The sequence below is a fragment of the Arvicanthis niloticus genome, chromosome 17 (genome assembly GCF_011762505.2).
Source record: "Arvicanthis niloticus isolate mArvNil1 chromosome 17, mArvNil1.pat.X, whole genome shotgun sequence".
In the NCBI taxonomy this organism is placed as follows: Eukaryota; Metazoa; Chordata; class Mammalia; order Rodentia; family Muridae; genus Arvicanthis; species Arvicanthis niloticus.
This window is the reverse complement of record NC_047674.1, coordinates 14,097,259-14,124,919: the sequence shown is the minus strand read 5'-3', so window position 1 is coordinate 14,124,919 and position 27,661 is coordinate 14,097,259. Positions and strand designations below refer to the sequence as shown.

At 41.5% G+C, this 27,661-nt stretch overlaps 1 protein-coding gene and 1 pseudogene across 1 annotated transcript; both read left to right on the top strand.

The window, feature by feature from the left end:
* The first annotated feature begins 1,618 nt into the window (after nucleotides 1-1,618).
* Nucleotides 1,619-27,172, top strand: Rbm44 (RNA binding motif protein 44). Its single transcript, XM_034522071.2, has 16 exons — nucleotides 1,619-1,707; nucleotides 9,117-9,207; nucleotides 11,053-12,578; nucleotides 12,824-12,882; nucleotides 14,329-14,499; nucleotides 15,404-15,587; nucleotides 15,667-15,689; nucleotides 15,814-15,898; nucleotides 18,337-18,451; nucleotides 19,066-19,194; nucleotides 20,965-21,044; nucleotides 21,143-21,216; nucleotides 22,972-23,257; nucleotides 24,889-25,034; nucleotides 25,147-25,291; nucleotides 26,271-27,172. The coding sequence occupies exons 2-15, from the start codon at nucleotides 9,135-9,137 to the stop codon at nucleotides 25,268-25,270; spliced, it is 3,075 nt and encodes a 1,024-aa protein (XP_034377962.1). The 5' UTR covers nucleotides 1,619-1,707; nucleotides 9,117-9,134; the 3' UTR covers nucleotides 25,271-25,291; nucleotides 26,271-27,172.
* LOC117722729 (protein transport protein Sec61 subunit gamma pseudogene) lies at nucleotides 4,301-4,549 on the top strand (annotated as a pseudogene).
* Nucleotides 27,173-27,661: the final 489 nt, after the last annotated feature.

Sequence of the window (27,661 nt, the reverse complement as noted above, 5' to 3'; positions counted from 1 at the left end):
AGCTACAGGTCATCCACCACCCAGAGCTACATACCTGCCTTGACGCTATCTCCCCAGACAAGGTATACTGTCTAGCCTAATGTGACCCTCATCTGAACCAACTTGTAGAACAGATGCCAGACTTAATTACCTTGGTAGCATCTCTGAATGAAATGGTGATTTCAAAAATTAAATACAAATAATTCACTGTAGGTAAGAGGAGACGTGCATGAGAAATTAAGTTACTGCAGGCCCACAAACTTGTTCAAAGTCTCCAGTTCTTCACTATAGAGCACCCGGCTGCTGGTAAGGTCAATAAGAGTTTGGTGAATCAATTTATTAATGAAAGAATAAATGGGGTGCAAGTGAGAGGCCTCTGTCTCTGATGGAACAGTTCTGAGGTATGCCCAAGTTTAAAGCCATTCTGTCCTTATTGAAAGGGCCTCCGTGGGCTGGAGAGATGGCTCAGCTGTTAAGAGCACTGACTGCTTTTCTAGAGGTCCTGAGTTCAATTCCCAGCAACCACATGGTGGCTCACAACCATCTGTAATGGGATTCAATGCCCTCTTCTGGCGTGTTTAAGAGAGTGACAGTGTACTCATATACATTAAATAAATAAATAAATAAATAAATAAATAAATAAATAAATCTTTTTAAAAAAAGAAAGGGCCTCCATTACTCTTTGATAATTAAGTATATTTTCAGACAAGTAAGGTATCTGTAATGCTGTAGAGTTTTTGGTCCTCCTGGATCGTCATATTTCGTATAAGCTTAAATTATCTACCATGTCTGTACTGAGCACACAAACAAAATATATATGTGCAAGGGGCTACAGAGATGGCTCAGTAGTTAAGACTACATACAGTTCACATAGAGGACTCCAGTTGGGATCCCAGGACCAAGGTCAGGGCTCACAACCTCCTATAACGCCAGCTTCAAGGAATTCCATGTCCTCTTCTGGCCCCTAGTAACATTGCACTCAATGCATACCTACCCACAGAGAAACACACATGTATGTGTGATTACAAATAAAAAAGTTTTTTAAAAAATATGTATAAGGAAAATGTAAAACCTCAGCAATCAACTAATCTTTTAATGGAATCATAAAAAATACAAAAAGAATCTAAAAACAAGATCAGAAACGGTGTTCTCCACGGAGACATTTACAGCCTGACCCAGAAAAACGAAGAGAGGAGAAAAAAGGATACTGGTTTGGATAATTTTCTCATCTTGGGTCTTTTTCTGTTACTTTTTCTTTTTTAATGATTGTACTGAAATGTTCTCTTGCTTTCTGAATTTTATGGTGTGCCCATATATTTTATCCCACAGGCAAGTAAGTGCCCCACTCTAGACCCTCTCGTCCTGCAAAGGGGAACACAGGATGCAGCTAAACGCAAGCCACAGGGTTCCACGTCTAGCGCACGTACCGCTCTACAAACTACGGAACTCAACAGCATCGCGGCTTCCAGGTCTCGCGAGAAGATAACTCCCAGCACGCCCAATCCAAGTCCCGCGCGGCTCCTTCCCGCGCTTTCAAGCCCCACCAGGCCAATCATGGTGCCAGGCTGTTTGCACAGGCCAATAGGAGCTCTCCTCGAGCGGTGGGCGGGCCGCTGGCAGCCGTTACCCGACAAGCCCCCCCGGACACTACTCGTTGGAAAGCCAGAGGAGGCGGCGAGAGCAACCTGGACGAGAGGTTCGAAGGCAGGGATGCAGGCAACGCTTACGGTGAGCCCCAGCATGGAAGCGAGACACCCCAGCTTCACCCTCACCCTCATCCCGGGCTGGTGGGGCTAGGAGCCTGTTCCGGCCTGCGCCGGCTCAGAGTTGCAGTTGTGATCCCACCACCCCGTAGCGGTTTCCTTGCTTTTAAGGCAAAGACTTAGGTAGCCCCGGCTGGCCTGGAAGTCACCTTATGAGTTGGCACACATGTTGGTGCCATGCTGGGGATGGAACCCAGGGCTCCTGCATGCTAGGCAAGGGCTCTGCCACTGAGCCAGGTCCCCGGGCTCACCACAAGTACTGTGACGGTGACCAAAGAGACAAGTGGGCACTCGTTTGCCACGCGTATTGTGTTGTGTTGTGTTGTCACTGAGGTCAAATGTTCTGGAAACCAGCAAAGGTTGGTCTCTGGCATCTGCGCACACACATGGTGCACATACAGACACGCAGGCACACACCTGTACACCTAAGTATCTGATTTAAAAAAAAAAAAGAGTATGCTAATTCTGGTAAAAAAAAAATGCTGGTAAGTCCCCCCTTTTTCCTCACATCATAAGATTGAATTCTGGGTTTATTTCTATTGACTGTAAGAATCCATCAGCACAATCCACTCCTGTCATTTTCTTTGAGGAGAAGTTTTAAAGTACAGATTTAATTTCCTTAGGAGCTAAGAGACCATTGAAGTGTTGTCAGATTTGTTAGAGAAAATGCTATAATTCTCTCTTATCTGCGTTAATATTGCCAATAGGTTACTGGTTGATGTTTTCTGAGACTAAGTCTTGTAAAGAATATCATTTGTTTTTTAGGAAACAACTTTTGGCTTTGTGCCTATTCATCTAATTATGTCTTGTTTGCGTTTTGTAATTGCCATACTAACTTACTCGTTGGACTTAATTTTTTGCTGCCTTTTCTAGAGTTTTAAATATTTTTATTTGTGCTGTGTATGCATACATACTACATACATGTGATTGCCTGCAGAGAACAGAAGAGGCCATCCGTACTGGGGCTGGAATTACAGGTGGTTCTGAATCACCCATTGTGGGAGCTGGGAGTCACACTTGTACCCTCATAGAGCAGTAAGTGCTCCTAACCACTGGGCCATCCTCCCAGTACATGCTTTTTGTAGTTCTTCAGAACCTTCAGGCATTTCTTGTAAATGTTTTGTAATGAAAGTATTTAATACTCTTTCCCATTGGTGATGAATGTGCTGTTTCTTAAACCCAGGTTCCATGTATGAGATGTTAGGCAAGTAGTCAGTCTACCACTGACTTACATCACCCAGTCCCTAAAGCTGTGCAGTTTTCAAAGCACTATTTTAGCTGCATACTACATACTAAATTTCAAAATATTTTCTAATTTCCATTGTGATTTATTTTACCCAGGGACTTTTATGAATGTGTTGTTTCATTTCCAAATTTTAAGGAAGTAACATCTTTTATTGTTTTAGTTTTTGTTGTTTTACTTTTGTGATAGACAGGGTCTTAAGATGTTGCTCTAACTGACTTAGCAATCATTCTGGAGTTCAGGCTGGCCTCAAATTCATCAAGATCTGCCTTCCAAGTGTAGATTCTAAAGACATTCACTGTACATCCAAGAACATTCGCATATTAAGGCTTATTGCCTTGCCATTAAAAAAAAATCTAGGTAAATTGTGTGAAAATAATGCTTTATAATACAATAAAATGGTAAATTTAGAACTGTGGTTTCTGAGGAAAGGAAGTGTCCAACATGAACCCTGTGGTAGCCAGACTTCCTTCTTAGAAGCATGTTGCAGACCATAAAGCAAAGACAGAGATTTTAAGTTGAAAGATCTTTGAATTGATATGGAGCTTGGACTTTAGAAAGACTGAGTTAGCTAGAAATTTCAGGGCTGTAAGTAAGTATTTTTGCTAAACTGGAGATTGACCCTAGGGCCTAATGCAGTCTAGGCAAGTGCTGTGCTCCTGAGCTGTGTCCCAGCCCCTTTTTAATATTTACATTGCAATAGTCTCACTAAATTGTCTGTCTCCTCCTAAGTAGTTGCAGCAACACATTCAGATGCACATGGATTGCTAGATTCCTAACACTACTGCTGGAGGATTCCTGTGACTTCTGTGAGCTCCAAGTCCATTGTAGTCAGTGAAAATGGCAGTGCAGGTACCATCTGTGTGTCTGCTGACAGCTGCTACAGTGTGTCTGCTGACAGCATCAGCATAGCTATAGTCAGCTCCTGGATCAGCTGCACAGTGACCACTTGAAGGTCTGCACACCACTTCCCAACATCCACCTAGTATCACCCACTTAGGTTCCCTGCAGTGGCTTTCCTAGATGCTCTTGGGAAAGGCAGGGATGGAGGTTCCCTCTTTGGATCAATAGTAGCCAAGCAGATAATAAGACAACTTGGCAACAGCTTGCCCAACTGTTTGTCCTCCCTCATGAGCAACCAGGAGCTATCAGAGCCAAACTCCATGGAAACCATATCCTTCCAAGAAAGTATTTCTAGTTAATAGCTTTCTAGTTAATAGCCAATAGAAAGTGCCAAGTCCAGGGCTCTGCTGTATTCATTCCACTCTGGTCCACTCTGTCTCTGCTTTCTTAAGCCACCATCCCATAAACAGTCATGGATCAGGGAATGCAGTTTGTTCAGCCAAGTTGACAGTTTGTAAAAGACTCAATTTGACTTGTTAAAAGATGCACCAAGCCTGATAGCAAAGAATCCTAGAAGATTGCCATGGCCAGAGCAATAGGATTTGCTATCATGGGATTCACTGGCTTCCTTGTGAAACTGATCCCTATCCCTATAAATAACATTATCGTGTGTAGCTGGATACTTTCTCTTCGTGAAGAAAAAAAAAGCCAGTATATTTAGTGTTTTTCTTTCTTTTCTAAGATGTTTTCTATTTCTAAATTAAAATGATTTTTAAAAGGTATCAAGATCAAGTCTCAGGTTGGGACAAGACTGAGTACTTCAAGAGCAGTCACACTAGGACAGAGGTAGTACTTGACTCCCATTTATCTAAGCACTGTTCATCCTTGTCAAAATTGAAATTCCATTTGTCAGCCCTCCGCCTTCGTGCTGGCTAGTTTTATGTCAACTTGACATAAGCTAGAGTCACTGAAGAGGAGGGAACCTTAATGGAGAAAAGGCCTCCATAAGACTGAGCCTACAGGCAGGCCTGTAGGCCATTTTCTTAGTTATTGATGGGGGAGGACCCAGCCCATTGTGCCATCCCTGGGCAGGTGGTCCTGGATTCTTTGAGAAATGCTGAGCAAGCCAGTAAGCAGCATCTCTCTTTGGCCTCTACGTGAGCTCCTGCCTCCAGATTTCTGCCCTATTTGAGTTCTTGTCCTGACTTCCTTTCATGATGAACACCAGTATATGGAAATGTAAGCCAAATAAACTCTTTCCTCTCTGAGTTTCTTTGGTTATGGTGTTTAATCACAGCAGTAGTAACCCTAAGACAACTACATCCCCAGGCTCAATACCCTTGTTAGCAGCCCAGCCACACCACAGGCTAAGCAACATTGCTATACACAGTGTTGGGAGAACTTGTCCTCCAATGCCCTTCTGAATCACAAGCAGACATACACTAAAGAGAAACTTTGTTTTGTAGCAAACAGGTGAGCGTTTAGTCTATAAAAACACAGGGTCACCAGTAACTTTGCTTCCCAGAGAGAAAATTAGCCATAGAGAATTCAGTGGCTCTGTTGGGTACTGATGAAAGAAGTCACCAAGGTGTTTCTCAAGGAAATCCTGCTGGTTTCAGTAAGCATAGACCCTGCAGTACAACAAAATGCCATAGCAATATGGCTATGAAGGCCATGAAATCTCAACAATCCAGAGCTACAGCATTTCCCAACCTCCTGTGTCACTCAGGCCACTCCATGGTGAGCCATACCTCTCTCTCCAAAGTGGACAGCTCACAATCAGTATCAGTGGCAACTTGGACTGGCATTTTGCCAGTTGCTATATTTTCTGAAAGAGAATTGTGGAAGGAGAGATGCGATGTGGGGTCTCTAGAATTAAGTTTTGCTTTCATGTGTGTGCGTGTATGTGGTCTAAGTGTGTAAGAGAGATAGACTGACAAAGAGGGACAATAAATGTACATACATACCAGAGCATGTGTGGGGGTCAGAGGACAATTGATGGAGTTGGTTCTCACTTTTATGTTAATGGTATAAAGATCTGTGGCTCTAGCTCAGGCTGTCAGGCTTGCATGGCTAGTACGTTAGTAGCTGAGCCATTCTGCTTGCCATTTGGCGGGATAGGTTGGGTTGGGTTGGGTTGGGTTGGGTTGGTTTGGTTTGGTTTTTGAGACACAGTTTCTCTTTATAACCCTGAGTGTCCTGTAGACCACGCTAGTCTCAAACTCAGAGATCTGCATGCCTCTGTTTCCCTAGTGCTGTGATAAAAGGTGTGGACTGCTGTCACTGCCCAGCTACTTCTTAGTTTTGTTTTTCTTCTTAGCAAAATCTTTTATTTGGTTTATATTTAAAATGTAATATTAAAAAATTTGAAGCTGTACTATTTGATGATATGGGAACAAGGAGAAACCAAGTCAAAGAATGATAGCCATTTAAAATAAACCAAAAGACCCAATTAAGAAGATTCCACCATTCTGTAATTAAATGTAGCCATCATATCTCAGTTGCCAAAGATTTGGAAAGACTTGGGCTGAAGGGGTGTGTGCTGAGTTCAGCTGCTTCTGCGGGAGCTCTCCCATCCAGCTTATTAGAAGGCATTCATGGCTCTCCTTCTGTTAATGTCTCTCTTGATGTGGTATACAGAGCAAACAGGACAGAAGAGGGTGGTCACATAGTCATCACAAATAGATCCAGAAATGCCATATTGGGTTCAGTAGAGAGTACTCATTGCCACCGTTGTTCCACACAAGCAACATTCATTCATGTCAGCTGCCACTTGACATCCAAGACAAGTGAAGCAAAAGGTCCCACAGAGGCAGACTCCGTAGTCACTGAAGCAATCACACAGGCTGGTCTGCCAGTTGGAATTTTGGGGAGCATGAACAAATCCAGGTTGACTGTTGGTACCTGAACCATCTTCAATGTGAAGTCTCAAAAGACCAGGTAGTTCAGAAGGGCAAGACAGGTCCTATGGTCTGGGGTTGAGCCTTATTACAAAATCTACTTTTCAGTTTTTTAGACCCATCTCCATCTCCTGTTTTCTTTTTCCTTCATTATATGCAAAGGAAGTTTGCAGTAGACCAAAGCCTTAGGCAGGCCTACAATTATCTCAATAAATATCCTAACTATGCTGCTTTGGGTTAAAGAACAACAAATTGAAAAACCAGTTAAACATATCAAACAAGACAGAACTTTTTTTTAATTTTGGAAAGAAGGGGCTCTTGGGAAGTAGCTTTGTTACTTGGAGCAAACTGTATAAAGAAGCTTTGTACAGTGTAGAGTGCCTGGGGATGCCCATGATGCTGGGGATCTGAATGGAGATCAGCATGCATGGTACTTCTCTCTGCTCCTGCTTGGAGCAACCTGCTTCATAGCTCTACAGCTCACTAAGAAAACAATTTCTATTTGTTTTGTGTAGCTTTGGCAAGTGTAGCTGCCTGCAGCTATAGGTTACCAGGTTTTCCTGAGAGGAAGCCTAGGAATGAACGGGAATGGAGGGCGAGAGAAACGTGGGGCCAAGACAAAGTATTCTGATCAAGGCCTGAAATTTAATAATTTGCTTTCACATATAAAGGGGAAGCCCCACCCCCCAGAGTCTCTTCTCGGTTCAGCCTAGGGGCTGGGCAAGGAGATAGCAGTCCCGGAAGGTGTCAAGGCTAGCTCAGCAGGCAGTCCATTCTTCTTAGCTCAGGTAGCAGGCTCCAAGGGCCAAGGCTGGTAATGCAATGTGTCTCAGGTCCTTCTGTTGCTTGGTCTATTGTGATAAATGACTTTGCAGGCCTGCTCAGGCCTGGGGGAAGGGCACAGGCAAGAAACTCAGATTAGTCTTTACTGACATCTTGATGATTGCACTGTGGTTGTTGACTAAGGATCACCCTAATAGGCGCATTTGATACTTAGTCACCAGGGTGTAGAGCTCTTTGGTAGGATCACAGGAGGTGTGGCCTCTGGGGTAGGCTTTGAAGTTTCAAATGTCCATGCCAGACCCAGACTTTCTCTCTTCTGCTGCCTGTGGATCAGGATGTGGGACTCTCAGCTGCTTATCCAGCACCATGTCTGCCTGCATGCTGCCAAGCTTCCTTCCATAATGATAATGGATTAAGCCTCTGAAACTGTAAGCCAGGCCCATTACATGTTTTCTTTTATAAGGGTCACCTTGGTCTTGGTGTCTCTGTAAAACCCAAATGAAAAGGACCTCACCGATCCGTGGAGAACTGCAGATGCACCCCAAATCACTCACGAGAAACACAACTGGATGCAATTGCAAGAGGTTTACTGGCTAGCCAGGGCTGTCTTCCCAAAAGCCCACGCAGGGGCAGTGGAATTCAGCCCAGAACAAAAGAAGTTTACAGCTTTTAAGGGGGAATCTACAAACCAGGTGGGGGTGGAGTTAGGGAAGGGGGAAGGCTGAGAGTGGAGTTAGGGAAGGGGGAAGGAGGGGGAACAGGTCACTAGGTCATCGATACATTTGGTCTCAAATTCTTAAGGTGGATGGTGTGTCACTTTATAATTGGCTATTTCGAACTAGTTTCACACTATATATCATGAACTCCAGTTCAAGGGGATCAGGCTAATCTCGAACTTTTAGCATCCTGGCACCAATTGTCTCAGGGCTGTTAGTTCAAAGCATGGCCAGGCTAATCTCGGGCCCATAGCATTCTGACACCGTACATCTTAGGGTTTGTTTAGTTAGGGCCATCTGTTCAAATGCTCAGCTAATTTCCTGGGACTGAGGCGACACAGTGTTTGACTTACAGGTTTTTATGTCTTTGCTTTTAAGAGTAGGGTTCAGGGGATCAACTTACGATTTTTCTATCTTTCATCTCTTCATAGCAATACAAGAGTGTCTGAGATTTCTGACTTTATATTTTGTGTATTATAGAAATCTGAAAGAATGTCATGTCTTGCTTACATTTTTATATAGTTATAAATTCATACTTTTAAATTAGTTATTCAAAAAGGCTTGAGATGTAGCTTAGTTAGTAGTGTTTATATAAAGCCTTAGATTTAATCCACAATATACCATAAGTCAGATATACCAATAGTTTCAGTACTTGACAGTTAGGAGACAGTGGGTCAAAGAATCAAGGTCATCCTTAGCTACGTAGTAAATTTGAGGCCAGTTTGGGATACATAAGACTCTGTCCAAAAATAAAATAAAAAACTTAATATTTTAATGTTTATTAGTTTCTGATATTAGAATCTTTGATTGTGACTGCTGCTTCGCTTATTTCTAAGTTTTATAACTCCGTGCCAAGTGTACTAATAGCTCAATGTTATACCTTTCCTAGAACATACATCTTTGAACTATGCAGGCCACTGCAGCAGTAGAAACAGATTCTGATAAAAACTACCACAAAAATAGAGGACACTTCCAAAATGGTAAGGATGCACACCTGTTGGCAAAGGGTGCATTTGGTAAACAAAGGTTTCCTTCAGGGTGACTGTTTTAAAGCCTCAAGCAGCAAGCTGGGACAATTGAACACGTTTTTAACTTTGCCAATTCTCTCACAAGTTTCTGGTAGCTGTCGGCAAATTGCTTTTGTTATATAGTGGGAAGAGCAAAAGACATAAACCTTGTAAGTCCATGGAAGACCAATCTGTTTAATCTTAAAATTGTAATATAAGATAGTGTAAAAAGTTTAAAATGAGCAATACATTAACTTACTTATATCATAAGCAAGACAAATACTAGTGTCCCGGATGTGTGGCAGTAACTCCCGTGTAATCTAGTGTCATTGCAGCTTGCTGAGCGTTTTCATGTAGATCTTTTATTATAACTTCAGATTCCCTTTGCCTGTTCTGAACTCTAGCTTCCCCCTCCCCTGTCTTACTTTCCTCTTCCTCCTCTGCACCTAGTGTTCACAGTGCTTCCTCTCTTTAGTGATAAATATTCCAATTCAGATGGAGTGCCCCGTGAATCTTAGAGTGGTACTTAAGCAGGTAGTGGCCAATCAGTGGGTCATGAAGTAAAGTGAGCTAAGTGTGCTTTTTAGTAAAATGAAATAGAAAATTCCAGAATTTATTGGAACAAGAGTAGTTACTATCCTATAAGAGTTTTGTGTCACTTCTTCACACAAAGTGTCTGTTACTCAGTACTTCTCTAGCCTTACCTCTGTGCTCTTGGTCTACCTGCCGTCACTTCCCATGCTTCTTGCTCACAAGAAGTCTCTGCAACTCAATCTCAGTCACATGACCACTACTACCCTTTGAAGGATTTGCCCTGGTTTTCCCTTTCCTTAGAATTAGAGCCAGATGTCACTGGCGGTGGTGGCGCAAGCCTTTAATCCCAGCACTTGGTAGGCCGAGGCAGGCAGATTTCTGAGTTCGAGGCCAGCCTGGTCTACAGAGTGAGTTCCAGGTCAGCCAAGGCCACACAGAGAAACCCTGTCTCAAAAAACAAAAAACAAACAAACAAACAAAAAACTAAACAAACAAACAAAAAAGAGCAACTGGGGTTGATTTTTTGTGTGCTTATCTCTGACCCTTAGGAAAGCCATAAGTTGCAAGTATAACACCAGAATCTTCTTGCCTTCATTCACACACTGCATACAACTGACAACAGTAGATAGCCCATAATTTATTAAATGATACTATTTTTAAAAGTTTATTAGGCATATCCACAAGTAAAGTGGCTGCCCTATTAAAAAAGACCTCTCACCATTGAAAGACTTCAGGAAGAATCTTGACACTGTGTCATATTGAATAGCTATAACAAAACACCATCAATTAAGTGGCTTGAACAACTGCAGATTATTTTCTCACAGTTCTGGGGCCAGAAGTGTGAGGTTCAGATGCCAGGGTGGTCAGCTCCTCTTGAAGAATCACTTTCTGGCTAGTAAATCATGTGTCTTAATGTGGTGTGTGCAGCAGTGAAAGAGAAGCACTCTGCTGCATTAGCGTGATCCTATCCTGAGGGCCCACCCTCATGACCCCATCGAACCCTAAGTAGCTCTAGTGGCCCACCTTTAGTGACCATCGCAGTGAGGTTAGGACTGTAGTGTGCTTGCTTGGGAGATGGGTTTTAATTTGTCTCGATAGGACTGTAGTGTGCTTGCTTGGGAGATGGGTTTTAATTTGTCTGAGTTGCTACAAACCACACTTGTGTTTGTTGTTGATGATGTAGAAGTAGTTCAGGACTTGGAGGAGCTGGGACCAGATTATGTCTAATCTTTCCCAGGTTCAACAGTATTGTTAACATACTCTCTGTTTTACTGTTTTGAACAGACAAACTTTATAAACCTAGGAAAGAAAATATGTTATTTTCCAACGGTTACAACGAAGCTAAATTGACCTTTCCTAATGGTGAAGGGGACTCCTTGGCAACAGAAGAAAGAGCTAGTGACAAAGAGAACAGCAGAGTTAACCAGAGAGATTTATCAGAACTGTCATTTTCAGAAAGTCAAGATACTAACGGAGAGAATATTTTCTCCCAGTCAAGTGAGTTTGAAGACAGTTTTGACTATGCTTTTTTGAATGAGACTTATTCTATCCATTATTCAGAATCAAAACTCAAGGATGAAAATCTTTTGCATTTATATTCAGAATTACATCCTAAAGTACACAAAAGAGTAGAGATGTTTTTCGATACTTTAGGACCTCAAGATGATAATAGCATTGGATTGGGAAGGAGCCCGGAGGCTTCAGATGCTGACTATGGAGACATGCAGAAGAGTAACATGGACGAGGACTCCCGGCAGGAATACTACAGCGCAGAGCTGGAGTACATAAGTGCACACTTGTCATTCGACCCATCGAAGACAGTGAGCAGGTCCAGTCTGGGTGTCAGTGAGTTGAAAACATCAAGCCATGGCTTTAAATGTGGTGGCAATTTAGAAGATAATCACCGTAAATTAGAGAGTGGTCCTAGCCCCTCTTTGGAGTCACTCAATGGTTTTGCACAAGAATGTTCACCTCAGGTCTCTATATCTCAGAGTTCTGATACGTTAAAAGGATACCATGAGCCAAAATATGAAAAATACAAGGAACAAGAGGTTGGCTTAACATATCATAAAGCATTCGATGATGTTTTACAGAAAAGCAGTTCTCCCTTTAACCCTCAGAAAGTACCTGAAACTCAAGTGTATACTAAAGAAATGAAATCTCAGACAATTGAAAGTAAAAACTTTTATGGAAATAGAATTTTCCAGAACAAAGCATCACAGCACCCTGAGAATGCAACCATGTTTCCCCAAGAGCAAGCCCTCGAGACACACTTGAAGGTCAACGGTGCTCACCAGCCTTCTGGGCCTTACATTCTAGATGACTCAGTCCTTTCTCTCTGTGGCTCTTTGCAATACAAAAGCCTCCCTGAGCCAGGCTTTTTCACTCCTGTGATGCCAATACCACCACGGGTGGCAGTCACAGAAAATCAGGCAGAAGTAGAAGGCAGCCGCCTACACCATGTACAAGGCAGTGCCACAAATAAAACATGCTCTCTGATGAAAGAAATGTGTCTTAAGTCAGTGCCAGATGCAGCGACATGTGTAGCTGCAGTTCAGCAGACACTGGATGTGAGCAGCAGAGCAAATGCAAGCTCTTCTGTAGTGTCTGCATCAAGCAACACAGAGACAAAAATGGTGAGGCAGAGTCAACCTGAGGAGTGGCAAAGTGACAAACGAAGCGTGGCCTGTAACACCGACTGGTCATGTGGACAGCAGTTCAGAGATGCGCAGGCGCCTGCCCCAGGAAGTGAGTCAGGAAGGCGACTCTCAACTGGTTGCTTAAAGCCTAGTGGGAACTCCCTGAATGAGGTAAAATCCATAGTGTCAAACTTTTAATCTACTCTACAGATTTTAAAAGTTATGCAAATGTGGTTGAGTGCCTTGTATTGAGGTCTCAGGGAGAGATGCTAGCTCAAGGGGGCGGGTGATACTGTGCTGCATCTCTATCTTCTAGTGGCAGACATTGTCACAAAATTGCTTTGAAGATTTTATATCTTAGAACTCCATGTATGGCATTCATTTTTTATGTATCTGTAATTTTATATTGTTTTCAGAACTTCTTGGAATTAAGAAAAATATTTGATACCACAGACAGACAGAAACATCCCGAGAGGTAGGTCAGTTGTGTAAGTTCACACATGTATATGGGAAGAAGAGCTCGAGACTGCTTTATTTTCTGTGTAGCATATTTAAACATGGAGAATTAAAGGGACTTTAAGAAATTTTACATTTTGGCCACTCCTCCTAGCAGATAGATACTGAGCAGTGAAGAGTGTCGGCGCTCACCATGAAGAGCCTGCAGTCCTCCCTCCTTCCCTCCTTCCCTTGTGCCATCTGGACACACTTCCCTTCTTTCTTTTGAGTAATTTAAACATAGATTATATAAACTAGCACCTTCAGGAAAATGCCATATATTTGAAAAGATAACTAGCTACACAGTAAAGTCTTTTTGAACTGTCATCATTGACTTTATTTTGCATTTATTAATAATCTGAAAGACGATTGAGCAGTAAAGTGAGAGTGGAAGAAATGAGAGTCATATTGCCGCACTCTGAAATCACGGGCCTTCGTTTTTCTAATGACTAGTCTGGTATCCCAAAACTGTAAAATTTAAAACTTAAACTTCCAAAGCGGCAGTAAATAGGAACTGGTAGTTGAGGAACCTTCAAAAACTCTAGTGACTTGAACTTTCAATTACATTTCTTTATGTAAAAATGCAGGTGTATGTGGAGGTCAGAGGACAACCTGTAGGAGTTAATACTCTCTGTGGTGTGGGTCTCGGGGGCTGAGCGTGGTGTGGGTCTCAGGGACTGAGCGTGGTGTGGGTCTCGGGCTGAGCGTGGTGTGGATCTCAGGGGCTGAGCGCGGTGTGGGTCTCAGGGACTGAAGTCAGGTCATGCTTCCTCCCACTGAGCCCTCTCACTGCACTGGCTTGGGGCTTCTTGTAATATAGCAAACTACTTGCTTTTATGAATGACTCTTAATAACTAAGAAAAATGTAACTCATGTCCATTTTCTATTAAATAACACGTTTAAGAACGGTTTTGGCCTTAAATGCCTATGACTATCAAAAGCTTGGCCAGACCTTGACTGAGACTGAAAACAGATCCATCACCTCTGGAGGATCTGAGTCCTCACTGGAGACAGACTCTACTTATGAGAGAAGTAACAGTTTGCAGAGATGGCTTCCAGCTCTGAGACTATATGGAGCTGTTAGGCTTTGATCCTAATGGGGTGTTCCTAGCATGTCCCTTTTTTAATAGGAATTGAATTAAACCTGACAGGGAAATGTAAGAAATTTAAAATCTGGCTGGGTGGGTGGTAGTGATGCATGTCTTTGATCCTACCACTGAGGAGGCAGAGACAGGCAGATCCCTGAGTTTAAGGCCAGCCTGGTCTACAGACCAAGTTCCAGACTAGTCAGGGCTACACAGAGAAGTCCTGTCTTGAAAAACCAAAAGAAAAAAAAAAGAAATTTAAATTCTGTTTCTAGAAAGAAGCCTATCACTACTGTAGAAACTGTTGAGAATATCACCTGATACTGTCTTCCACTTTAAAGGGCATTTCAGCTTTGGGAAGAGAAGACGTTGCCGTCAAAGTGCTGTGAGAAGACCACTGAGAGGGCCGTGAAGGCGGAGATGCATCTTCTGGACGTTTGCTACCAGATGTGCCATCACCACTGTCACCACATTTACAAACTTGTAATGGAAAAAAGAGCGGGACTCAATAGGTGTTCATCAATTTTAAGTCTAGATTTTCTTAAAATTTATCACTGACTTTATTTCTATAAACCTAATTTCAATTTTTGAAAGACAAAACATAGGCTATATATAGTTTTATCAGCTTCCTTAAAAGTAATAAGTTTCCAAAAACTTCTTTTGCTGAGTGTGGCTATAATTCTAGCCTTTGGGAGGCAGAGGCAGGGGTATGACTAAAGTTTGAGGCTAGCCTTGGCTACCTAGGGAGTTTCAGACCAGCCATGGCTACATTTTAAGGTCTGTTTCAAAAAATCAAAAATAAAATACTGTCTTAGTTAGGGTTTTACTATTGTGAACAGACACCATGACCAAGGCAACTCTAAAAAGGACATTTTAATTGGGGCTGGCTTACAGATTCAGAGGTTCAGTCCATTACCATCAAGGCAGGAGCATGGCAGCATCCAGACAGGCATGGTGCAGGAGGAGCTGAGAGTTCTATGTCTTCATCTGAAGGCTGCCAGCAGAATACTGACTTCCAGGCAGCTAGGATGAGGGTCTTAAAGCCCACACCCACAGTGACACACCTACTCCAACAGGGCCACACCAACAGTGCCACTCCCTGGCCAAGCATATACAAACTGCAAATAAAATGTCACAGTGAATTGTAGTTGAGGTAATTAATCCAGTAAAATAAATGTGCTTGCTACATGAGGAAGGGTAATATCAGTTGGGGTTTCTCCATGGGCTTCTGTCACAGTCTTTCTGGCTTACCTGTTTGGATTGCTTATACTGATCCTAGAAAATTATCTACTGTGCTTTACTTCCTTAACAGGTACAATCTAGGATCTGGTAGAGCTAGAACTGAATGTATGATGCATTTTAGTGTTGGGTGAATGAATTGAGTCTAAGTAATGTGGTTCTGTGAACTTTGAACAGGAATTTACCAACTGACTCTGCTAAGAAGGAGTTAGGCTCAGCACTGCAGTCTGTCCTGGGCGACTTGAAAGTTAGGTACATGAACTTGAAAGAAAAAGTCCGCACGGGCACACCACTGGAAGAGCTGCCTCCATTGTCGGTAGAGGCCAGACTCTTATCTGCCTTCTCTGATTTTGCTTCTGGGGTATGTATATGTTCTAGAATAAAACTGTTACTTCATTCTGACAGAAAATATACTAAATCTGGTTTTTCCTTGTTTTCAGCTAATGAAAGAAGAAGCTTGCAGGTGATTATGGTTTTATCTAGTGTAGAACTTACTTGCTCTTAAAAACTACTTAAGCTATATATCTAAATTCTTTTTTCTTTTTGAGACCACTGATAGATTCTTTAAGGAACATTTATTTATTCAGCCTTTCAGGATCAAATTCTGAGCTAGATAATCAGAGTCTACCTGATGTTGATGTTTCTCCAAGCCTACTAAAGACATTGTCCCAGGTAAGAACTGAAGAGGGAGACTTGCATGTTTGTGTGTGCAGGTATGTGTGGTACATGCATGTGGAGGGCAGAGTTCAACCTTGGATAGTATTCTTCAGGAGCCACCCACATGTGCGTTTGTGGAGGCAGGGTAAGAGAACACTTGTCACAGCAGACCTGCTTTAGAGCTGATGTGAGGATGTCAGAAGACAACCTCTGGTGTCAGTCCTCAACCTCCCTCTTGAGACTGGGTCTCTGGCTCCTATGCATTGTGTCAGCCTAGTTGGCCTTCAGACTTCCTGCAAGTCTGGTCTCCACCCTCTGTTTTGCAGTAGGAGATCTGGGATGACAGACCTACAGTATCTTGCCTGGCTTTTACCTGGTTTTGGTCATCCACAGATCTCTTCAGTGCTGGAACTACAACTGTGCCACATGCCCAGCTTTTTACATAAGTAAAAGCACAATCAAACTCAGGCCTCATAGCAAGCACCCTACCCAGCTAAGCTCTCATACCATAATCTCATTTTTTTAAAATCTTATTTTGATAGCCTCTGAGTAAACAGGGCCTCTCAGAAACCCTCACACCTCCCTCCCATTCCACTGACTCACTCTTTGGACTCCCATTTGAGGAATGTGACTGAGCAGAAGGAGTGGGTGGTATATTTAGGGCCAGCCTTGTTCAGGCAGTTGTCATCAATGTGGTGAGAAAGATAGCATGTAATTTATCATTAACCGGGAGACCAAAGGTGAAAAGAATGGTAACTTATAACTCATCAGTGCATACACCCAGACTGTCCAGACAAGCCATGATGTAGTGCTAGCATCATCTTGAACCAGAGGATCACACTGCTGGGTTTTTGTGAGGTAAAGTAGTATTTTATTTCGGGCAAAGAAAATGTTCATTTTTCCCTTATGAAATATATCTTGGGCTATTTTAGTCTGTCCCATATCCCAGGGAAATATTTGTCATTTGACAAACAAGAAAGTGATTTATTGTGAGCACATTGCAGGCCAGGGATGGTGGCACATGCCCATAATCTCAGCACTCAGGAGATGGTGGCAATAGGATTGCAAATTCAAGGCCAGTGTAGTCATGCTCCATGGTGAGACACTGACTGAATAATCAAGAAATGAATAATGAAGAACATACTGAAAATTGTAGAGTTTCATAGAAACCTAAGTTTCTCTTACCCAGTAAGACAGCAGCCAGCCCTGCTTCACTGATGAAATTTGGAATGAAAAGTAAAATACTTTAAATAGTTGCTTTCTGCTAAGAGAATATACAAACAAATGATACTGAGAAAGCATCCCACTGGAAAACTTTTCTTTAAAAAGAAATAATAGATTTAACACTAAATTTTATATTTGTTGTGTATTTTAAAAAATAATTTAGCCGTTTAGCAGTCTGTGCTGTTATCCTGATGGCCGTGTAGCTGTAGAACAGCCTACTGATTCAGGGGGAAAGGCCTAAAATACAAGGAGTGTCACTGGGGACACAGTTCTTGAGATCGCTTGTCTAGCATGCATGAGGCTCCATCCCTAGGACTGAAAACAATTCTCTGAAGTAATAGTTTAAAGTGCAGCATGACCCAGTTTCATAGTCTTTAGTATTGACTACAAAACAACATAGTGCCTTTCCAGTCTTGTACTTACTGCCTGTGTAGGTGTGTGTGTATGTCACAGGGCTCATGGGAAGGTCCAAGGACACTTCTAGGAGTCTGTCATTTCCTCCTCCCACCCTGTGGGTCCTGGAGGTCAGACTCGGGTTGTCATACTTAGTGGCCAGCACCCTTACCCCATGAGCCAGCTCGCCAGCCCTGAACTTACATGATACCTGTAAGATTAAATTAAGTGCTTGTTTTTTAAAGATGGGATGCTGTTCAGGTACTGTCTTCACAGTTTAGCATACTTGCATGTTACCTTTGGTGTTACTCTGTGATTTTCTTGAGGTAGCACTGGGTTTTTGTTTGTGTATAGTAGGGCTTGGAGTCTGGACTGGGTCTTTGGTTTTAGGGGTCTTTGGTTTTAGGGGGTTTTGTTTTGTGGTATTAGAATCAAACACAAACCTTCGCACATTCTAGGTCCACACAGCCCTTGAAGTACACCCTATCTCTTTATGAAAATTTAAATGTAGAGAACAACTCAGGTCTACATAGAGGGTTTTTATTTCCTATAGATAAATAGCTTATACTATACTCTGAAATGTTTAAAAGTTACTATCTCAAAAATCATAAATAACAGTTGTACTCATACCATCACTGTAAACAGAATTAAAACCCAAATTCTTACTGATGTAAACCAACAACCTATTTTAAGAATTTCTACTACAAAGTCAGATGATGATTTGTTATAGCCTTCATTATTCAGAGGGCAAAATAATACAAGTGAGAAATGCCTGCCTCAAGTAGAATGCAGTGATTGTTAGTCCTTATCTTTGTTTATTTTTATTTAATCTTCAGATGTCTTTTATATCTGACAATAGCCATCCTAAGCAAGATAAACCACCCATGAACAATGTTTTTAAAAAGGGTGATATAAACACGGGCTTTAATCACCCGAAGCTCAACAACAAAGGTAAGGATGGAAATATATTTTTATACATTATTGTCTGCGTAGTATGTCTATATTCATATATCTGTATATTGATACAGATATAGGTATTGTTTGTGTGGCTTCCAGAAAACAATGTGTCAAGCATGTTAATGCACACCTTTAATCCCTGCACTCAGGATGCAGAGGCGGGCACTCTGGGTTCAAGGCCAGCCTGATCCATATAGTGAGTTCCAGGACAGATAGAGCTACACAGTGAGATCCCGTTTCCAAATACCCAAAAATAAAAATAAAATAAAAACAGAAAACAACTAATGCAGTGTGTTTACTGGGTTTGTTATATCCAGATATTTCATTCATAAAGGGTAGCTCCCAGAAGTGAGAGAGGAAAGCTTTTGATAGGCTGGGCATCGGTGTTCAGTTAAGGAAACTGGGGACCAGAAGCCTTAGACTGAAAAAGCTTTGTGCTCAGTGCCCGCCCGCGACAAGACCAGGTCAGAGACCTGTCTCGCTATTCCATGGTGCTCATGTCTAGGTCCCACATAAAGGTCACTCTTGTCTTGACAGACGTGTTTATTATACATATGTTCTGAGAGATAGACATGCACAGTTTACAGTTCCTTGTGTTTATGCCTTAGAGTGTAAAACCATCCACGAAGCAAGTGAAGACTGGTTTGATGCCACAGAGAGGCTGACTGGAGCTGACTTCTCAGTAACTCAAGAAAACACAGCAGAATATGAGGAATGGGAGCCAAAGAATTCATTAGGTTTGTTTGTAAGAATGTACAGAAAAAATTATAACCTCGCTTACCTGGAAATGGTGGTTATTTTTTCTATGTTTTTTGGGGAGTTGGAATACTATAAAAGTATTTTGTTCCTTTTTGTACCTATTCCTTATTTTTAAAATATGAGAAAACTGGCCACTTAGAGGTGACATTTTAAAGAAGAAGTAGTTTTGAATTCTCAATTCTTCAGACACAGTGCTCAGCCCACAGGACTGAGCAGTGTTATTGGTCTGGTGAAAGGAGAGGAGAGGGTAGGAGGGACTTCTGAGTCTCGGTCACTGCTCTTTTCTACTGTAGTACTTGACTGCAGCGTCGGCATCTAAAGTGTGAAGAAAGAGCCTCGTTGTTCTCTCTCCAGGACACACACATTACTCTCCAGATAGATGAACAGATTAGTAAGTTAATGAAGAAGGCAAGGGATGAATGGTGATGAGGCACTGTGCCTGGATCCAACACTACCTCTTACTAGACGAGTGACTAGAACTGCACAGACCTTTGTATACATCCCCTCTAGAAGACAGAAATAAAAGTCGGAGCCCCTTAAATTTTCATAGCCGTTTCAAGAGGTTAAGCTACTTTTACTACTGAGGAAAACTGGAATTCATAGGTCTTCCATTATTACATAAAAATTATAAAAGGTAGAAACTAAGAAGTCTTTAGATGATCTGTGTCCTGAGCAAGGGCTGATAGGGAACCTGCACTCAGTGGCTGGGAGCAGACTTCACATTTAGTCTGCTCACAGTGGAGACCAGGAAAATAGAGCGTATACATTTTGCATACTTTTGTCAAATAGGAGGAAACTAAATCCTAGCTTAATGATACCTAAAATCAAGTTATTTGCCCCTCCATTTTCTTGTTATATATCCTTCCATAATAACAAGGTCTGTACCTGCCAATGTTCATGTCTAATACAAAGGTTTGCTTGGTGTGCCGTTTCTCAGCAAGTGGTGTGCTTAGAGAGAATTTCCAGACCATACTCTGGTCAGTGTGACACTGGGCATTAAAAACCTGTGTGCAGCTCTGTTCTAAAAAGCACTTCTTTGAAGCAGAGAGAAATGATGCTTTGGGTTACATTGGATGTAGTGGACTTTCAAGCTCCAGGAGACTGGATACCGAGTAACCCAACCTCTTTATTTTAGGGTGACATGAATAAGATGCAGAAATCATAAGACTCTTGACTTCAATCTCCGGTGCTTGCTTTTTCTATTTGGGATTTTGTTTTTATTTTAAGAAGATAAGGTTACAGTATGTAGTCCAGGCTAGTCTTGAGTTTATGATCCTTGTGCCAGTTTTCTCAATGCTGGGATTACAGATGTGTACCAACATGATTAGTTTAATGTTGATATCTCTAACTTGATTATTTTTAATTTATGTATTTCATGGGCATGTGTGATGTGTGCATGTGCCATGACATGCTTATGGAGGCCAGAGGACAGCTTGACAGTTCATTTTCTCCTTCCAGTATTTGAGTCCTAAAGATTGGACTCAGGATGGCAGCAAGTACATTTACCACCATAAAGACTAATAATGACTTGAGTTTAATTCCCATAATCTGTATGGTAGACGGAGGAGTGGTCCTGCGAGTTGTCCATTGACTTCTGCACATATGACCCATGCCATAGAACACACACACATCAATAAGTTTTGTAATTGGAACCAAAATAAAATTTTGTATGTAATATTGTTACCATTTTTCTTTAAAATATTGATGTCACTGTGGGCATTTCTGTGATTTTTTTTTTCTATAATCAGAATTGAAGAATACTGAACTGCTTCGAAGAAGTAAAGGCTTTTTGGTACATGTTGGTGGTCTTTGCCCTTCTGTATCGGAGGTATGCTCAGAATTTCTTTGAGAAGCTTCACTTTCAAATTTGTAAATTATTGTGATTTTTTTTTCAACCTTTCACGAATTTTATTTTTCTTCTTTTAGTCTGATCTAAGGTCTCATTTCCAGAAATACCAAGTTTCTGAAATTTCAATTTATGATTCTCCTACTAATTACAGGTATGTTACCAAATTCAGTAGGTGTGCATGACCATATATATGTCTGCTGTACAACAGATACAGTGAGCAGGAGCCATTCCCCCGGGGCCGGGGGTGCCCGGGGTGTACCCAGCCCAGACTGGACAGATAGCTGTGGACCTATCTAAGTTCTTACCAGCTCTTTCTCTCCAGTGGACCTCTGTTCTGAGATTTGGTTATGCCATGTAATGCAGACTGCTGATGCTGTTTTCCGAATCCTGGGTACTGACAACATGCAGTGTCGCACATGGCCTCCATGGTGTCTGGGAGAGTTACCTGATCTTTGTCTGTCTGTCTGACTATATGGCGTTTCCTAGCAGAAGCAGAGTACATTAAGTAGAAGATGTACTCTAAAAATGGGACTGGCTCAACCCCAGATCCTTCAGTAACTAGAGTTAATCCAAATGCATTCCTTGACTTCCTAGCCTTAGCTGCTCTGTAGAATGAGGGGAAGGCTAGTAACCGTTGCTGTCACACTAGCGATAGAGACAGAGCGGCTCAGAAGAACCACTTCAGTGGTTCTGACCTTAGTCACTGTTGCACTTTGTACTTCTGTTTCATAGTGTCAGGTAGGTGGCTGCATCACCTGTCTATGGAGGGGGGGGGGAAGGAGAGAGAGAGAGAGAGTTGCTAGTTGCTACTTTGATATTTATAGATTATTCAGATTCCATTACAGTGATAATTACTTCATGGAGGCACTATGCTGTCTGTCATTAAAATGATAGCTATTGATTTTGGAGGTGAAGACATTAAGACTGAATTGCTTGTGGTTAGGGTTTTAAATTTGTATAAATAGGTACTAATTTTTTTAATTGTCACAAAGATGGTTATATGACACATTGATAGGATCTTAGTGTATTTTTCTCAGATTAAACTAGAGTTGAATCCATTAGGAATATTATCCTTCATGTCTTTTTTTTTTTTTTTTAATATCTTACCTGAACCCTTAAAAAACGTGATGCTTTTTTTCTTCTTTAAAATATTTGTTCTGTGTATAAATTTTTAAAAATGCACTTAAATACAAAAGTGTAAGGCTATTTTAAGTTTGTGTCTATAGATCCATCCTTTGACAAACCTCGCTTGGTGCACACACTTCTATTAACACTAATTTAGAGCTGTTGGCTTAACAGGAATTGTTCTGGCCCAGCTTTGTCAATTGTCTTAACTTTTATCTACATATTTTCTCATTACTGACTATAAATGTGTTTTCATATATTCTGCTAAATATTTTCAAATTTTGTCCTTAATATTGATGCCTTTGAGCCTACTCAAATTTGTTTAATTTTGTGCATAAAAATTAACTTTCAGTTTTTAGAATGTATAGCAACTTGGCCCTATGCCTTAGAACTGTGTGTGTGTTTGCCATTTAAAACATGAAAATTTAAAGTAATGATTTATAATTATTACAACTTATCTTATTGCCCCTTTGATTTGTTCTGTATTCAGTTATCCTGAATAAACACTTATTTGTTGGTGCACACCTTTAATACCAGCCCTTGAAGGGCAGGGGCAGGTGAATCTCTGAGTCCAAGGCCAGCCTGATCTACCTAGCAAGCTCAAAGAACTAAAGAGACCCTGTCTCCAAAAATCAGAAACAGCAATCAACACTTGCATCTCCCAGGCGTGTTGGAGAACCTTTGAAGAGCACTGGCTCTTGTGAGAGCTGTCTTAGTTCATGGAGGAGTAAGCTGGAGTTGCTCACTAACAATGAGCCTGTCTTCTGCTCTCCTGTTGTAGATATGCATCTCTTGCTTTTGTAAAAAACAGTAATGCAAAGATGGCTGTGAAGGAAATGAATGGAGTTGAAATCAATGGAAAGTCTGTGAACGTGCGGCTTGTGAAAATCCCTGGAGAGCACATACCACCATCTCTGTCCACAACCGGGAATAGCACTAGTATGAGTCATTTGGAGAAAAATACCAACAAAGATGCCACCTCTGCTTCTTCCACTTGTAGACTGCCCAGAGCTAGATCAAGGCAGCTGGAGTCTGAGCAAGACAGTGAGTTTCCTCCCTTGGACCAGGTTAGTGTTCTCATGGATGAGCAGTGGCCGTGTGTGCCACACTGCTGGAATGCCATTGTAATGAGCAGTCCTTGTGCTGGCACAAAGGTCAGGAAGGCTGTTCTCGCTGGGTTTCCTGCCATCTCCCACAGTCCTTGTCTCTTCACTCTTGGAGAGTACCACTCCAGAAGCCATTCATCCATCAGTGCATGTGTGTGTGTATATAGAATATATGTGTGTGTGTGTCATTTTTGTTGTTTGTTTGTTTGTTTGTTTGTTTGTTTGTTTAAGACATGGTTTTCTTGTCTAACCTTGGCTGCCCTAGAACTGACTCTGTAGACCAGGCTGGCCTCAAATCAGTCTGCCTCTGCTTCCCAAGTGCTGGGAGTAAAAGGATAGATAGATAGATAGATAGATAGATAGATAGATAGATAGATAGATAGATAGATAGATAGATAGATAGATAGATAGGTGATTTTTTACAGTAGCCTTACCTCATATTTCTCAAAACTATAAGGCATGGTTATTTTATTTTCATAGCCCTCATCTCCACCCCAATGCAGGTTTAAATACTTCCTGACATGTGACAGTTTCACTCAACAAAATGTCTGCTGTCCAGTGGGCAGTCCATTATTTTTTACATGCAGTAAAATTCACTCTTGGTTCATGACTAGACACTTAAGCAGGTACCTGCCACTAAAGTCAGAACAGTACCCACATTTCCAAACCACTCTTTTGTGTGATGCTTGCATGTGTGTCCACTTTCCTCCAGAATCAGATGATCCTGTCATCTGATGCCTGCTAGATGCTATTGCTGACTGAGTTTCCACTTAGACCTTTTTCTGCTAGTAGGCACCTGAGCCCTTTCTAACCTCACAAGACTTCATTTGTATTCCTTTGAACTTAACCCTTACTTGTCCTGTGTTTTCTTTACCAAGCTTCTCAGTGAAGTTGCTTATATACATTGTCTTCATTGATTGTCGTATGATCTGACTTCATTCTCTAAAATGTCACTTTAACTGTTGTATCCACTGTCAGCATGGCATCGCTGTGGGTCTTTCCTCATCTGCTGCCCTTGAGCACCTGACCTCTCTGACAGTGGCAGTCCTTCAGAACTATCCCTTCACCTCACTGACACTTCCTGTTTAGGGTTGTTTGGGGGCACAGTAGGAAAGGGGGAAACAGAATATATGGGGAGCTGAGCTGGCTGTTAGGGAGCCATGATCCTCCACTGCAGTACACATGGACTTGCTGCTGCGTCTGGCAGCTCCCCTCAGTCTTTTCATGTGGTTTCTGTGCTCATTTTTGCATTCCTGCACTTCCCATGAGTAGCTGTAGCACTTCAGTCAGGTTCTGGGAGCATTTGACTGAATTTGTTTACTCTTATGTTCTAGCTCCATAGGCAGGACACTGACGTGACCTGGCCTGTGAGCCCAGTGCTCATTAGTCTGAGAGAACACTCTGTGGTCCTGTCTGTCCGCTGTGGGCATTGGCGTAGAAGGCAGTCTGACAACAGTATGCTGCAGGCTCAGGTGCAAGTGTGGGTACAGACGCCTCTGCTGCCGTCTTTGATGGACTCTGTTTAGTTCTCTCACCTCTCAGGTTTCTTATATTCTTCTTTGGCTCATATTTCCAACATCTCATTTGTTTAGGGTGTCAAGAAAAATTGTACCCAGATCAAATCTGGTCAGTTATTACCTGAGACACCTTTTCAGTTCATACCTCCAAATACATTAAACCTTCGTAGCTTCACCAAGATCATGAAGAGACTGACTGAACTGCATCCAGACATCAGCAGGTACTAACTACATTTGGAATTTAATTATAGACTTGTATGAAAAATGTAGTGTTCAGAACTTCTGACACATGATTGTTGTAGAAGCAGAATTGTCTGTGTTTCTCTTGGATAGAGACCACATTATAGAGGCTCTTCAGGAAGTGAGGATAAATCACAAAGGCTTTCTGAATGGTTTGTCCATCAATACCATTGTAAAAATGACTTCATCTTTTCTGAGAAACTCTGCTTCCCGTTGAAATAAATGAAGCAATACAGAGGTAATGTAATCATATGCTTTTATACTTAAATATTAAAGATTTTACTTTCTTATATAAAACAGTGATCATAAGTTAAAATGGTAATACAGTAATAAAATACTCCATTTTAAAACAAGTATACTATGTTAACTGTTAATTTCAAACCAGTATCTATAAAAGGGAAGGATTGCTTCCCTTTTATAGATATTGGTTTTCTGCAAGTATAGTCCATCGTTGTGGAAATGACATAGCAGAAAGGCTCTATGGTGACAGGTGTGTATAGATGAGTTCCTTACATGACAGCCAGACCATGAAGCAGTGAAGTCCTAGCCTGCAGCCTTCAAAGGCCTATGCCAGTTACCCACAATACCTAGCTAGCAGTTAGGGACTCAGAGGCCCTTCTAGACAGCACCACTCCCAGGCACATGGGGTCTTGTGCACTCAACGAGGAGATTTTCAAATGCGTGCAAACTGTACAAAGAGAACCACGGACTGAAAGTCGAAAGTTCTGGTGGGCTGTGCGCCCGCCCATGCTCAGTGCCTCACAGCGATGCAAGCCAGCATCCGGCTCCCCTGGATTCTGCTCAGAACTGCAGCAACTTCACCGCTCAGCTGGCCATTGACATGTGAGGGCCCAGTGGCCTGTTTGTGCCACTAACTTAGTAGTGCAGCTAGTGATGGAGTTCATCGGGGAGCAGACTGTAAATGAACGCATACACCAGGCAGCAGTGGCGCACGCCTTTCATCCCAGCACTTGGGAGGCAACGGCAGGCGAAGCTCTGTGAGTTTGAGGCCAGCCTGGTCTACAGAGTGAGTTCTAGGACAGCCAAGCTAAATAATGAGATCCTGTCTTGAAAAACAAAGGAATACATCTAATGTTCCAAGTGAGTTCTGAAATGACCAGGATAGTAATAAAGAATGCTGCTAAGTTTTTCTGCACTGTCGTATTTGGCATAATCACATTTTACTGTTGACTTTTCTTTTGTTCTTGATCCTATAGAAAATCTTTGGAAAGTATGAGTACCCTTCATCAGAGAAAGTTCTACCTCAATTAGGAGAAAGCCGTGATAATACGATCAGACAGCTCTATAATTGGACTTAACACCTGAAGTATTCTACCTGATAGTCCTCCTTTAAAACCTGGTGACAACAGACATGTAGTATTAAAATCTGTATGCATGTTTTATTATGTTAAAAACTTTATTTCAAAATTATCACTCAAGACTTCAAGCTGTGTATTTTGAATCAGAAAAAAAATGTGGTTATGTTCATTTATAAATCATCATTAATAAGTCCATTTGAAAAATACTGTCCAGAAAAAAAAGTTTATTGCTACTGTTTCAAAGTTCACTACACATGTAAAAATTATGTGAAGTTTTTACAGAAGTCGTATGTGAACATGGAATTCACAAGTCCTACATGAACATGGAATTGCTATGGAGCTTACACTGTAGCTTCAGCTTTTCACACTCAGATTGGAGCACAGGGTTCAGACCATCGCTGTTGAGAGCACACCGGGATGAGCAGGCTGTGCTGCATGAGTGTTCTCTGGCAGCAGAGTAAGGTATTCAGGGCTGTTTTCCCAGCTGTGCTGTGCAAGGTGCTGAAGCATAACAGGCCATGTTCTGGCCTGCGTTTTACTATGGGTTTTATTGTACTAGACTCTAAACTGAATGTGCTTCTCTATCTCAGCAATATGGAATGTAGGCTTAATACTCTGTTCCCTTTCTAAAAGTAGCTAATACACTGGTTAAAGCTGTATTGGTACTGATGATAACCTTAACATTTAGTACTTTTCAAATGTTTAAAATGCTTCATTGTTCTTGTCTGATTAAAAATTACCCATCAAGCATTTGTATTTGATGCCCTTGTGTTTAATAAAGGAGGTTAGCTTCTCTCTGACTCCAGTGCTTTTTGTAAGTGGGCCTTCCAAGTGTAAGCCATCTATCAGTCTTTATGTGAATATACAAAAATGATAACTACTGGCTGTCTGCCAAGAGCTAGATTCGTCAGTGTATGTATACCTAAACTCAAAAGTAATTGGTTTGGTCTATACATCAAATTAGTAAAATTATAAAATCCTGGGGGGCTTTCACTACATATAAAATGATTTAACATTTCATTGAAAGGCTACATTGACAATTGGCCCTGAATAGCCTTGTGATTCAAACTAGACATTATCTTTCATATATTTGGAGAGACTAGCAAACCCGTAGTCATTTGTTTCTCAGTAACCAAAGATCTGATATATTATATATGCCTTTACATATAGACAAAATTACTGAATTTCATTTGGGAAAAATATAGAAAGGCCATTCCAAATAATATCCAAGAGTTTTGAGTTAGCAAGTCCTTTCTAATATCTAAATGCAAAGATCTGGCAATTTCTGT